This window comes from Papio anubis, chromosome 9 (assembly GCF_008728515.1).
Source record: "Papio anubis isolate 15944 chromosome 9, Panubis1.0, whole genome shotgun sequence".
Lineage (NCBI taxonomy): Eukaryota > Metazoa > Chordata > Mammalia > Primates > Cercopithecidae > Papio > Papio anubis.
Genome location: NC_044984.1, coordinates 31,321,125 through 31,335,648, shown reverse-complemented (window position 1 = coordinate 31,335,648; position 14,524 = coordinate 31,321,125). Strand labels below are relative to the sequence as shown.

The 14,524-nt window shown below is 41.7% G+C and overlaps 1 protein-coding gene across 5 annotated transcripts in view; it reads right to left on the bottom strand.

Annotated features, from left to right (window-relative positions):
- Positions 1-14,524, bottom strand: part of FGD4 (FYVE, RhoGEF and PH domain containing 4) — a 259,423-nt gene that overhangs the window by 55,092 nt on the left and 189,807 nt on the right. For all 5 annotated transcript variants that reach the window (XM_009180494.4, XM_009180497.4, XM_021922173.2 and 2 more), the window contains one exon: positions 11,413-11,920. In XM_009180494.4, coding sequence (XP_009178758.3) covers positions 11,413-11,920 — 508 coding nt within the window. The remainder of the gene's footprint in view (positions 1-11,412; positions 11,921-14,524) is intronic.

The following is a 14,524-nucleotide window of genomic DNA, read 5'->3' as shown; positions in this document are numbered from 1 at the left end:
ATAAAGTAGTTTTAAAATTGCTGGTACATTGGGGCTGTAGCCGGATTTTTGTTAACTAGGAAAGCTAAATAGGTAAACACTGTTTCTCAACATCGGGCACCTCAAAGTTATATAACCACTACTCGTGCTTGGCACTTTACCATGAAGCCATTTATTCTTGCAATCCTTTGGGAAACAGTAATAGTCATGCACTATTAATTTAATATATAATCCCATTTTCTTCTATTGAAGTCTAAGGAAAAAAGCTTGACTTTTCAACATAATTTATAATTAAAGTATAGTTTATAGTTTTTCAAAAACGGGATTTTAAAAGCATCTTACTTTTGATATCCCTTTATTTTAAATAGGGATATCAAAAGTAAGATGCTTTTAAAATCCCATCCCTACTAAAAATACAAAAATTAGCTGGGAATGGTGGTGCACATCTGTAGTCCCAGCAACTCAGGAGGCTCAGGCAGAAGAATCGCTTGAACCCAGGAAGCGGAGGCTGCAGTGAGCCGAGATCACGCCATTGCACCCCAGCCTGGGCGACAGAGACTCTGTCTCAAAAAATGAAAAATAAATAAATAAATAGATTAATTTTTAACTTACAAATACACACACAATACTATACTCATAAATTGAAAGGTGATTCCCAGAGTATTGCCTCAAAATAAAAATACACGAGAGGATATCTAAGCTATCAGCACCAAAAGTCACACTCCTCTTAACAATAATAGAGTATGCAATTAACTTTCCTCTTTCTGTGTAACGCACTTCCTAGGCTGTTACTGTCTGCCTTCACACCTCCAGTACCCTTTAGGAGAGATCTGCTCCTTTCTCTCTGGGCTTAGGTTCAGCCTGGTTGTTAGTCACTGTAGCCCACTACTTCATGAATGTACTGCAGTGTCAGTCCTGCCTCCTCATTTGCAGATGTTACCAGATCCTGCAGCTCTTTTCAGACCTTTTGGCATGACTCTCCCATACGGCTGGAGGCAGAACAAAGGGCCCGCACTGCAGCTCACAGAGTTCATTAACCGTATAGGCAGAAACACTTGGGCGGCACCAGTGATTCATTCTTCAAAATCTTGGTGCCATCCACCCTGCTACATGCCTCGAAAGTACCAAGTTGGGGAGCAGATCTTCTGGGAAGAATGTTGTAAATGCTAAAAACAATTATAGTTTCCTGAGAAATGCTTCAAAGGCAAAATCTTCAATTATTTTAAAATGAATCGGACAATATTATTTTTTATGACTCTTCAGCACATGTTCTCATATGTGATTTCATTTTAGGTAGGAAGAAGTTCCCTAAAAACATATACTAAAAGCTACTAAAAGGCTTTGCAGCTTTTCCTATCTATTTATTAGAGGTTATAGTCAAAACAAGTAAATTATCAGGTTTTTACAGGACATGAATGAACAATTATTAATCATGGCAAGTTTCTACTCAAATCTGCTGTCAGTTAATTATATTCTTCTATGGAAAAAGAGGGTGTACCCTTTGTATAGGTACATATGTCTCTGTGGTCCCTAAAACCTATTCTCTGGTAAAGAAGTTGAGTCAACTTAGGGAATGAATATTTGATTTTGTACCACAATTTATCAGATGCATCAACACTTTGATATGTCATTTTATATGTCTTGCCACATACTGAAGTCTTCAATGGGGCTGCAGGCTGTTAAATTAAAATTAGGTCACAAGGACATTTGAATGTCACATAATTGGTCTAATCTATTACTTGTATTAGACATCTTTATTCTGTGATATTCCAAAATTCTGCAGATTCTTTATCATGAAAGTAAGGAGCTGGGAAATCAAGGAAGCTATTACAAGTGAGAGATGCTGACACCACCATTTAATGAGTACTTACTATAAGCACTATTCTATGTGCTGCACATGAGTTATCTCATATAATCTCAATCCACCTGTGAAGCAGTATTATCACTCTCATTTTATAGATGAGGAAGCTGTGTCATCACGAGGTTAAGTAACTTGCCTAAAGTCACACAGCTAGTAAGTGACTGAGCCAGGATTCAAACCCAGGTCTGTGAAAACCAAGTTCTTGCTCTGCTACAGCCTTTTGCACGAGGAGAAATCCCTCTGGATTTAGGGAACAAGAAAACCAGAAGGTAGAGGAATAAAACACAGGTTTCATGTTCAAATAAGATCATGTCATAAATGCCATCAAAAGGGTCATGAGGTCTCAAGAAAGATTTGTTAACAGTAAGGAATTTATCACCAGACTCACATTATTAAAAAGAGAGAGAGAGAGAACACTCACTTATGATATGCATATGTTATTCCTTGCTTTTTTTTTTTTTTTGAGACGAAGTCTCGCTCTTGTCCTTTAGGCTGGAGTGCGAAGGCACGATCTCGGCTCACTGCAACTTCGGCCTCTCGGGTTCAAGTGATTCTCCTGCCTCGGCCCTCGCAAGTAGCTGGGATTATAGGTGCCTGCCACCATGCCCGGCTAACTTTTGTTATTTTTAGTAGAGACGGGGTTTCACCATGTTGGCCAGGCTGGTCTAGAACTCGTGACCTCAGGTGATCCACCCACCTCGGCCTCCCAAAGTGCTGGGATTTCAGGCATGAGCCACTGTGCCCGGCATTCTTTGCTTTATAATATAGTGTCATAAGCATCAACAGGCTGTCAGCTCAGCATGATCCTGCAAGAAGCTTTGGGAGGTAAGTCCAGGCCTCCTTGTGACCCACCACCAATATGTTCCCAAACTTAGGTCTTCCACACTAACCAATTCAAAACTTGAAACCAGACGGGCGAACAGATGAGTGACAGTTAATGGCACGATCTCAGCTCACTGCAACCTCTGCCTCCTGGGTTCAAGGACTTAAAAGTGAGAGCTTTTAGGCCAGGCGCGGTGGCTCAGGTCTGTAATCCCAGGACTTTGGGAGGCTGAGATGGGCGGATTACGAGGTCAGGAGATCGAGACCATCTTGGCTAACACGGTGAAACCCCATCTCTACTAAAAATACAAAAAATTAGCAGGGCGTGGTGGCGGGCGCCTCTAGTCCCAGCTACTCAGGAGGCTGAGGCAGGAGAATGGCGTGAACCCAGGAGTCGGAACTTGCAGTGAGCTAAGATCGCACCACTGCACTCCAGCCTGGGTGACAGAGCGAGACTCCATGTCAAAAAAAAAAAAAAAAAAGAAAAAAAAAGTGAGAGCTTTTAATCTGAAGGTTTCAATTACATTCTTTCGTGACATGTCGGGGAGGAGGGGGAAATAGAGGTTGCACAAAGAAGAAAAGTTTGGTTACTTGCACAAGATCAGACAGGAAGTAAGTGGTGGTGAAGAGAGAACAACTTTGGTCTTCTTATAATCCACGTAATATAAGTTACACTAAAGAGTCCTTTGAGTTTTATAGAAATTAAAGAACAGGCACCAAAAAAAAAACTGAGTTTATGTATACACATTAAATAAATGAATTAACCTATCTAAAGACTCAGTCATCAAAGTATCTCAGTCATTTATAAATGCTTTACGTTAATTCCCTTAAGTCAGAACTTTGTACACACTAATGAGAGTACATCATGTGGTAACAACCAATGGTCCTCAAGCAGGAGAAACAAAATACAGGAACCCTAGGTTAAAAAAGAGGTGGTATGCAAACTGATCTCTGTGTATCCCACAGTGGGAGAACTGAAAGAGAGGGCTCATATTAACCTGGCAGAATGTGTTGAAATTTGGATCTATTAAATGACATCTCAGGTCTTCAGTCTATTGATCTTTTTTTTTTTTTTTTTTTTTTTTGAGACGGAGTCTCGCTCTGTCACCCAGGCTGGAGTACAGTGGCTGGATCTCAGCTCACTGCAAGCTCTGTCTCCCAGGTTTATGCCATTCTCCTGCCTCAGCCTCCCGAGTAGCTGGGACTACAGGCGCCCGCCACCTCACCCGGCTAGTTTTTTTGTATTTTTAGTAGAGACGGGGTTTCACCGTGTTAGCCAGGATGGTCTCGATCTCCTGACCTCGTGATCCGCCCGTCTCGGCCTCCCAAAGTGCTGGGATTACAGGCTTGAGCCACCGCGCCCGGCCCAGTCTATTGATCTTGATTCACAAGTGAGGAAACAGGATGTTTAATTAATAAACACATAGCTTTTATGTGCCAAGGCACTGTTCTAAAGCATTTTACAACTAGTACATGATCTATACCTCATAATGTTACAAGGTAGATATGCTATCTCCATTTTACAGATGAGGAAACTGAGGCACAGGGAGGTTGAAGTAATCTGCTCAAGGTCACAGAGCTAGTAACTGGTTGAGTGGGATTCAAATCTAGAGGACCTGGCTCTTGAGCCTGTGCTCCTGACCACTAGGTTACGGTATCTGGCTTTTTAATTTGTTTTTAAACCCATATAAAGCAAGATTTTAGCTTTCCATTTCTCTCACACTCACACTAAACTGGGTCTTTCTACACGCTGTGACCTCCAAGCACCTGATCTTTCCCAATTCTCCTGGTTCAACTCAACATTCTGTTAAACCCCATCCTTTGTTCTCTTGGCACTGCTGACTTGCTGATCCTGGCTAATTCTCGCTCCAAGTCTGCTTTTTCTCTTTCTTGAATTCCAGGCCACTCAGCAATGCTGGAAGACTTCTGACTGGCCCTACAGTCTTTGCCCGAGGCTCTCAGAATCATGGTCACAGTCGCCACAATAGCCACCTTTTCCAAGCTCCAAGTCTTGCACCCGGAGGACTTCCTACTGGTCTTGACAGGGCACTGCCCAAATAGACACTTCAATCACAAAGCCTGCCAGCTACCTTGGTGCTGTGGTCCCTCAGTCCATCCTAGATTCTCCATGACTTCTCTGTTTCTGCTAACAACAGCGAATTCACACTAATAGCCATGATGTAAACTTAGCTTTATGAGTGAGGCCTTTTCTCTTTATCTCAGGGTATCTTGAGTAATGGTCATTTGTTGTCTTAACTCTCCATCTCAACTATAAGTTTCTTCTTTGGATTTACTGCAGTGCCTTGCCCATAGCCTAAGTGCAATATACATTTGCTCAACTTTGTTCAGTTACCCAAGTTCACCAAGTTATATACTGGTATACAGCTAGTTAGCTATCAAGTCCTACTAAAGGCCTAGGTCTCCAAGTTAAATCCTAGTTCCATATTCTAAATGCTGACCATACTTTTTTCCTTAAAGCTTACCAATATGCCTGCACCCCCACCCCATTCCCCTCCATCCCTGTGGTTCCAAAACACTGTTCTCTCTTCTTTTTCCTCTTAGACAATTTATTAAACATCCTTTTCTATTGTTTGTGCTTCACGGCTCAACTCCTGGCCCATTTCCTGTTCCTACACATTCTGCTTTGCCAACATTAATCACACCCTCATGCACATCCTCTTACATTCTTACCCTTTCCTGGGCTCTGGATCCATAGTTCCACTTGCTTAATTAATATCTCCAAATGGATGTTTTGCAGGAACCATAAACTTAGTGTAAGAGTACAAAACTCACCTAATTAGCAACTCTACTTCCTTTTCTCAAACCCACACCATTACTTTCCTTCCTGTCATCTAGATGATTTCAACATGTCAGGAAGCCATGGCCTGGTGAGTTTGTTAAAGTGATATGTCTGGCCAGACACGGTGGCTCACACCTGTCAGCACTTTGGGAGGCTAAGGCGGGTGGATCACTTGAGCTCAGGAATTCAAGACCAGCCTGGGCAACATGGTGAAAACCCGTCTCTACAAAAAATACAAAAATTAGCCAGGCGTGGTGGCGCATGCCTGTAGTCCCAGGTACTCGGGAGGCTGAGGCAGGAGAATTGCTTGAACCTAGGAGGTGGAGGTTGCAGTGAGCCGAGATAGCGCCACTGCACTCCAGCCTGGCAGCCTGGGCAACAGACTGAGATCCTGTCTCAAAATAAATAAATAAAATAAAATAAAATAGCCATTAAAAATTTTTAATTATAAAAAATGTGATGTGTCAGTGGTCACCTAGCTAGTAAGTGATGGGGCTGGGATTTGAACTCAGGTCTTTTTATTCCAAAGCCTTCATGCTTAACCTGTAAATCGTAATGCTTCCAGAATATTCCTTTTTTTTTTTTTTTGAAACAGTCTCACTCTGTCATCCAGGCTGGAGTGTAATGGCGCGACCTAGGCTCACTGCAACCTCCACCTCCACAATTTAAGCAATTCGTCTGCCTCAGCCTCCTAAGTAGCTGGGACTACACGTGCGTGCCACCACACCCAGCTAATTTTTGTATTTTTAGTAGAGATGGGGTTTCACCACATTGGCCAGGCTGATCTTGAACTCCTGACCTCAGGTGATCCCACCACCTTGGCCTCCTAAAGTGCTGGGATTACAGGCGTGAGCCACTGCACCAGGCCCAGAATATTCCATTTCTGTGAGACATCTACACCCGGACTTCCAAGAAGCCCCTCATTTCAGTATGTTAAAATGTAATTTTTTTTTTTTGCCCATAAAATAGGTTCTGCCTTCCATTCTCTTGTAGCTCATTCAATGGCACACCATCTGCCAATTCATCCAGCCTAGGAGTTAAACCTGACTTAACCCCCACATCTACCCACAAGGTCCTCAGAATCTTCCTTGTCTCTCACCCTCTGCCTCATCCAGGACCCCTTCATCTCACACCTGGACTAGTGCAGTTGCTTCCTAATCACGTGTCCTGCTCCATCTGTTTTCCCTTTCATCTGACTCATTTTTCAAAAACCCACACATGTGTCATCATGTCACTTCCATGCTTCAATTGTTTCTGAGGCCAGATAATATTAGGCTTATGGAAAGTCTGAATTAATATGAGGGAAATACCTATGTATAACCCAACAAAACAGGATATAGAGTGGCCATACATTATGCGATCAAGTATGTTTTTTCAAACAGCTCAGAAAAACAAGCTAGAATATCAAATATCTAGGCAATTCTCACTGGTAGAATTACGGGTGTGGTTTTTGTGCGTATTTTCTGTGCTTTGCCAATTTTCCTCTTTTTCAATGAAAATTGTAAACTTTTAGCAACTTAAAAGGTTTTAAAAACCATTTAAGATTTTTAAACTTTTTAAACTTTCAAACGTTTAAAAAAAGTCTCTAATGTTTTCAGGAAAAAAATATGTACATTCTTAACAGGCATTCAAAAGGTCATTGCAGTCTGTTCTTAGCTTACTCTTTTAAATCTAGCCTTGTACCTCTACATTAATTTCTCTAGCCATTCTGACCTCTGATTATGCAGTCAGAAATATTCCCCCAAATGCAGCATCTACAATCTTGCCTCTACTCATTGCTCACACTTTCACTCATCCCCATCCCACCACATCTTTGATCTCACCCAGCAATCTCCCATCCTTGCTTCAAGGATACTTCAACTGCTTCTCAGCAGCCTGGCCCTCAACTATCACTCCTGGGGCACAACTGCTTCTTCATCTGCATTTCCTTCTTTTTTTCTTTCTTCCTTTCTTTTTTTTTTTTGAGACAAGGTCTCAGCTCTGTGGCCCAGGTGAGAGTGAAGTAGCAGGATCATAGCTCACTGCTGCCTCGACCTTCTGGGTTCAAACAATCCTCCCACCTTAGCCTCCTGAGTAGCGGGGACCACAAGCAAGTGCCACCACACCCAGCAAACTTTTACATTTTTTGTAGAGATGGGGTTTTGCCCGTTGCCCAGGTTGGTCTCGAACTCCTGGGCTCGAGAGATCCTCTGCCATAGCCTCCCAAAGTGCTGGGATAGCAAGTGTGAACCACTGCACCTGGCCCAGTCATCTGTATTTCCAAAGCACTTACTGTACCACATTATGTCCATTTATGTATGTCTCTCACCCCTCAGCGGACTGAGGCTTTGTTGATAGGATTTGTTTAGTCCATTTCTATGTTTCTGGTGCCGAGGAGAGTGAGCCTGGCACACTGAATTTTTTAATTGAACAGTTCAATTTTTTCACATTTTTCTTTCTTATATTATGAACATAGTAAACTGAGTAGCCACAAAAAAGAATTTTCTGAGTTCACCATTCAGTTCTAAGTGAATAAAGAAAAGCTGCCTTTAAGATATATGTATATATACATACATACACACACATATACACACATATATACATATATATACACACACACACACACATATATAATTTTTGAGATAGGATCTTACTCTGTCACCTAGCCTGGAGTGCTGTGGTGCTACCTCCCAGGCTCAAGCGATCCTCCCACCTCAGCCTTCCGAGTAGCTGGTGGTGCATGACAACACACCAGCTAATTTTTTGTATTTTTAGTAGAGATGGGGTTTTGCCACGTTGCTCAGGTTGGTCTTCAACTCCTGGACTCAAGCAATCCACCCACCTCGGCCTTCCAAAGTGCTGGGATTACACAGGTGTGAGCCACCGCACCTGGCTGCTCTCCTTTCTTTCATTCCCTATCCCTTCATTTTCCCACTCCTGTGGGCATTTGGGAAATGCCATCAAATCTAACACTAGCTTAAACAAAACATATTTAAGACTATTCTGAAGTCAGTATCTATATCCACTTCCAGGAAGATTAAAGTTTTTCAGTTGTCTGCATATTGAAACTAAAAATATTCCATTGTATCTTAGAAGTTCAACACATTAGATAGCTTAAGCAGCAGCTGATAATCTGGTGTGCTATGCTAGCAAGGGAATATACCTACATATCACAGCATAGAATTAGTACACAGTCACTGAAATGGGCCTTAAGATTTTTCTTTTTTTTTTTAGTGGGGGGAGTTGGCTTTTACAACATGAAGATAGGGCCTTAAGATTATATACAGTTAGATTCTTTCACTAAACACACAAAGAATTGTTGACTTGTTCAAGCTCATACTGCAAGTTAATGGACAAACTAGAAGTAGAATTGAGATTTCTTTGTTCTAATCGTTTGGTCTACTATATTACTACTGATATTTTTATTAAGATTTTTTTCTTAATTGTGGTAAAACACACCTAATAAAATTTACCATCTTAACAATACTAAGATTTAAGTTTGTATTTAGGAACAAGGAAAGGCAACATAACAAACATCAGCGCAGCAAAGGTGAACACACTGCTGCAGCACAGATACGAAATCCTAACATTCCATTTTAACAGGAGAGATGTATTTGCCAGAGAAATTTTGCTTTTTCTTCCCACATACAGCATGTGCCAGCCACTGTGTAAAGGCCCATTCAGGAGAAAGGCCAGTAGTACTATTCTATGTTTCACTAGTTCAGTAGGAAAATTCTATAAAATCTCTCCCAAAGAAGTGTAAGGTTCATCTATGAAAATGCATCCATAATAATATGTGAAGGGAAGGAAAAGTACCATCCAACAACCATAGGCATCATCACCATTTAAAATATTTTTCTTTGTAAGAACAGCTCTTACTATTTTATATATACTTGCTGGTGGCATCATCCCAACAGTAGTAAAAGATTTTCTGGGTTCTAACCTTCTCTTCCTTCCATCATGGTTTATGAACAAATACACTAAAATCTATCATTGTATTGAGGTATAGGGATTCACTTTGCAATGTCCTGTTTCTTTACTGTTTCAGATGTTACTGAGTATGACTCACTTTCTCCCACCTACTTCCTCCTTTAAACTTTCTCTGCTTCAGAGTCAGTACATATTTCACCAGCAAATCAGCATTTTCTTAGCTGACATTGTGCATATGGGCAGAAACCCCATCCAGGCAGTTCATCAAATCACTTCCTTCTTTAGAAAGGACAGAAATGTCCAGTTCTCAATAATCCCACCAGCTTATTACCCATAGCTGCTTCATTTAGTGACATTTCTTGCATTTAGCCATTTAAGTTTGTGATGTGTTGCTTCAGGGACACAACACTGGCCTGGGAGTCACAGCATGAGGTTGTGAGCTATTATTCAAAAAACAGTGTGACCTTGAAAAAAAAATCATAAGCTTTCTGGGGCTATTTCTGCTTCTATAAATGAATTGCTAAACTAAGATTTTTTTTTTTTTTTTTTTTTTTTTTGAGAGGGAGTCTTGCTCTGTCGCCCAGGCTGGAGTGCTGTGGCCAGATCTCAGCTCACTGCAAGCTCCGCCTCCCGGGTTCCCGCCATTCTCCTGCCTCAGCCTCCCGAGTAGCTGGGACTACAGGCGCCCGCCACCTCGCCCGGCTAGTTTTTTGTATTTTTTAGTAGAGACGGGGTTTCACTGTGTTAGCCAGGATGGTCTCGATCTCCTGACCTCGTGATCCGCCCGTCTCGGCCTCCCAAAGTGCTGGGATTACAGGCTTGAGCCACCGCGCCCGGCCTGATTTTTTTTTTTTTTCTTTTGTTGTTTTTGAGACATGGTCTTGTTCTGTCACCCTGGCTGGAGTGCAGTGGCACAATCATGGCTCATTACAGCCTTGACCTCCTGGGCTCAAGCAATTATCCCACCTCAGCCTCCCGAGTAGCTGAGATCACGGGTGTGAACTACCATGCTCTGCTAAGTTTTAAAATTTTTGTAGATAGGGGCTCTCGCCATGTTGCCCAGACTGGTCTTGAATTACTGGGCTGAGGAACTCTTCCTGCCTTGGCCCCACAAAGTACTGGGATTACAGCAATCAGCCACCATGCCTGGCTCTAAAATGATTTTTAAATGGCCTTCTAACTCAAAGACTATACCATTTATTACAAAATTGGGTATTAATTAGAAAACTTAAAAAAATTAAAAGCCTAGAGTTATAAATATAATCTGTTGAATAATTTAATACTTCCATATTCATGTCCTTAAAAGTAACATTTACTAGTGGCAAGTTCATCTTACAGGTCTACTATTTATTCTATTAGAAACTTCTGAACAACAAAGATTATACAATTTCTTCTTGCTTGGCCCATAAGTATTAGGGATACAGCACCAACATCTAGAACAACAAGGAACATTTTCTTTCTATGTAAAAACAATACGTTTGTGGATTTACTACATTAAAGTTTCCACACTGTTCTGACTCCTGAAATTACAAAAGAGATATTAACAGAAACTACACAAAAAGAAAAAGTGAAATATCTGCTTACAGCACAGGGGAAATACTCATCAGCAACCAGAGCTTGAAAATCATTTAACTGCCAGTGTGGGTGACCTGATTCATACATTTCAGGGGTGCAATAAATAAAGAGTTTTAAGCCTGTAATCCCAGCACTTTGGGAGGCCGAGGTGGGCGGATCACAAGGTCAGGAGATCCAGACCATCCTGGCTAACACAGTGAAACCCCGTCTCTACTAAAAATACAAAAAATTAGCTGGGTGTGGTGGTGAGCGCCTGTAGTCCCAGCTACTCGGGAGGCTGAGGCCGGAGAATGGCGTGAACCCAGGAGGCGGAGCTTGCAGTGAGCCAAGATCACGCCACTGCACTCCAGCCTGGGCAACAGAGCAAGACTCCCTCTCAAAAAAAAAAAAAAAAAAAAGTAGAGTTTTAAGACAACAATCGAACAGGCAGGGTTTTCCCTGCTTATGAGCTAGTCTCATGCTCTACCTTCATCTCATGGTGCTGGTCCAGCTGCTCCAGTTCCAGAGGACTTTCCCCATTTTGTCTCTTTTGTACCTTGGCTTCTGTTTCTGCCCCTCTTTCTTCTAGGGGGAGCGCTGGGCCTATGCCTGGAGTCCTGTAGCTACTGTCAGAAGCATTTCCATCACAGTCATCTGCTGTGGGTGATGCAGGAGCTGTGGCAGTTTCATCTCTTTCTCCATTCACTATGTGCGTATCAAGCAAGGGTTCAGAAGCTTGAATAGAAGTATCTGGGCTAAGAGTGGCAGCTTTCTCCTCCTCACATTCCATCTGGTTTTGTGCTGCCATTACACCATTGGCCACACAAGTCTGTGCACCCTGAGTCTTATCTGTCTCATTTCCCTGCCTCTGTGGCAACTGCGGGGAGAGGAGTTTTTGTGGAGGTGTGGTTGTCAATCCATGCCTTCCTGGGGTTCTAGAAGCATTGAGGTTCACAGCAGAATCTTTCTTCAAATCACTATAATTTGATAATGAGCTAAAAGATAAAACACAAAGGAAGCATGAAAACATTAGCATGGAAAAGTTCTAGAATTAAGACAAGTTTATTCCAGTTGAAAAGGGATATTTGCTAATTTTTTTTCTATCTCTGATGGTTTTAGAAACATGGATTTGAATATTCTCAGTGTAGCCCCAAGTCTCTGGGGATGCTATCCACATTTAAATAAAGATTTAAATAAAGAAGATGACCCTGAGTCTACCTATGGGGACTGGAACACTTCCTTGGGCTGTTTATTTTATTTATAACTTAACTTTTCTTGATCCTTGCAGTGTTTAATAATGTGACTAGTTAGTAAAGACTTAGATATAATACTTAGTATATATCATCTCTTCCTAACATTTTTACTTAGTGATGTTTCTTAACATTTTTAAATAGGTATAGCCAGTCCTTAATTCATGAACAAATTGTGAACCAAAAAGTTACTTTTATTTGGAAGGCATAATGAACACTCTGAAAGCTTTTTTATTCATGCTGTCATAGCTTTTTACCTGGTCTCTTTGTTTCCACTCTGATCCCCTCCACTAGAACCTCTACAAGTCAGTCACAAAACTCTGACGGCTTCTTCACACACTCAAGGGAAAATTCAAGTCCCAGTGACAGCCTATGAGATTCTACATACTCTAGTTCCCAAAGTGCCTGGCCTCATTAGATTCCATTCTTCCCTAACTCACTGTGTTCTTGCCATACTCCTTGCTGCTCCCCATTCTTAATAACTAAGTATATGTGTCTTTGGGTCTTTGCAGCTGCTGTTCTCTGCTTAGGACAATCTCCCCCAAAACGCTGGTATTTCTTCTCATCATTCGAGTTTCTGCTCAGGTATCACCTCTCCAAAGAGGTTTTCCTAGATTCATCTATCATAACAGCACTCTCCATCACTAACTCCACATCTTATTTTATTTTTTTTAAAGTCCTTATTACTGCTTGACATAATAGTAGTCCTAATAGGAGAATGAAACTTACTCCCAATATATAACAATATTCCTGTGGAAATATTTGTATAGATTTTAATCTAGGATTCTGGGAGTGAAGTGGGGAATGGAACAAAAAACTTTGGGCTATATTCTTTGAAAGATTCCTGTGACCTAAATGAGAAGAAATAAAGGAACTAAAACTCGGTGGGGGTGTAGATTTCCTCTCTGCTTTATTCCTACCTCTTAGCATGGTGCTTGACACAGGGGAAGTACTCAATAAATATTTGATGAGCTTTGAATAACCATGATAATGATGATAATTGTGACAATAATAACAGCCGGAAACATTTATTAAGTGCTTACTAAGAACCACAAACTACAAGAAGCCCCTTACAATAATTACCTTGTTTCCTCCTCACAATAATTCCAAAGACAGGGATCCCATAGAGAAATCTAGGCTTAGAAAATTAAGGTGGCTAATGTCACAATGTAACGAGCAGAAAAGCCAGAAGTCAAACCATGAATCCAACTCTAAATCTCATGGTCTTCACCCCAAGTTATGATGTACTGCAGCAGAAGGACAGAATGAGCATCAGGTGAATAGGCTGCAGGCAAAATGTGGGAAGAAAGTCTAGGGTTGATTATCTTCCCCAGTGCAGGTAACAGGATAAAGGGAGGTGGGGAAGGGAACAGCAAGCAGCCCAGTTCCAAGGACAATGCTGAGATGTGTCACCTTTGCTCTCACTTCACCCTTCCCGGTCACAGCTGATCTGGACTAGAGAATGAAACAAGGAATAAAAGTAGACAGCAAGAAAGTGACGAAGGAGGAAAAAAGATACGGGTAAAGTCCAACACCAGAGGAAAGAAAGGATAAATTGAGTAGGGGAAAATGTCATATACATAAAAGTTGGAGGTGGGCAATATAAATAAATGCTATTCACTCTTCAATTGAGATTTGCCCCCTCGAAGAGGACACCTTTGGCTCTACAATTTCCCAAGTAGTCTTTAGAGATTTGAATCAAACTGTCCTCCTTCCCCTGCCTGCATCAGTCTCTGGATTCCCTGGTGAAAAGATCCTCAACAGATCCTCTGAAACAAATTTAAGCACGTTCAGGTCTTGTCTAAAGAATGGCTTTGAATGAGAGCTGCAAATGCCCCACAGTAAGTGACATCAAGGGTATGAGTGGGGAGGGAGAGAAGGAGACTGGGAAGGATTAGGTGGGTAAGGAGTTAGTAAAAGCAGTAGTTGAACCAGTACTTGGAAGATTCCTGCTGCTTTGTGGATGCCAAACCATAAGGGGAAAACAGTTGACCCTGGAGTGTCCATGGGAAAAACCAATGTTCTGGCCAGGCGCGGTGGCTCACGCCTATAATCCCAGTACTTTGGGAGGATGAGGCGGGCGGATCACCTGGGGTCAGGAGTTCAAGACCAGCCTCAACATGGAGAAACCCCATCTCTACTAAAAAAAATTAGCCAGGTGTGGTGGTGCATGCCTGTCATCCCAGCTACTTGGGAGGCTGAGGCAGGAGAATTGCTTGAACCTGGGAGGTAGAGCTGAGATTGCGCAATTGCGCGATTGCACTCCAGCCTGGGCAACAAGAGCGAAACTCCATCTCAAAAAAAACAAAAACAAAAACAAAAACAAAAATCACCAATGTTCAGGTCTGT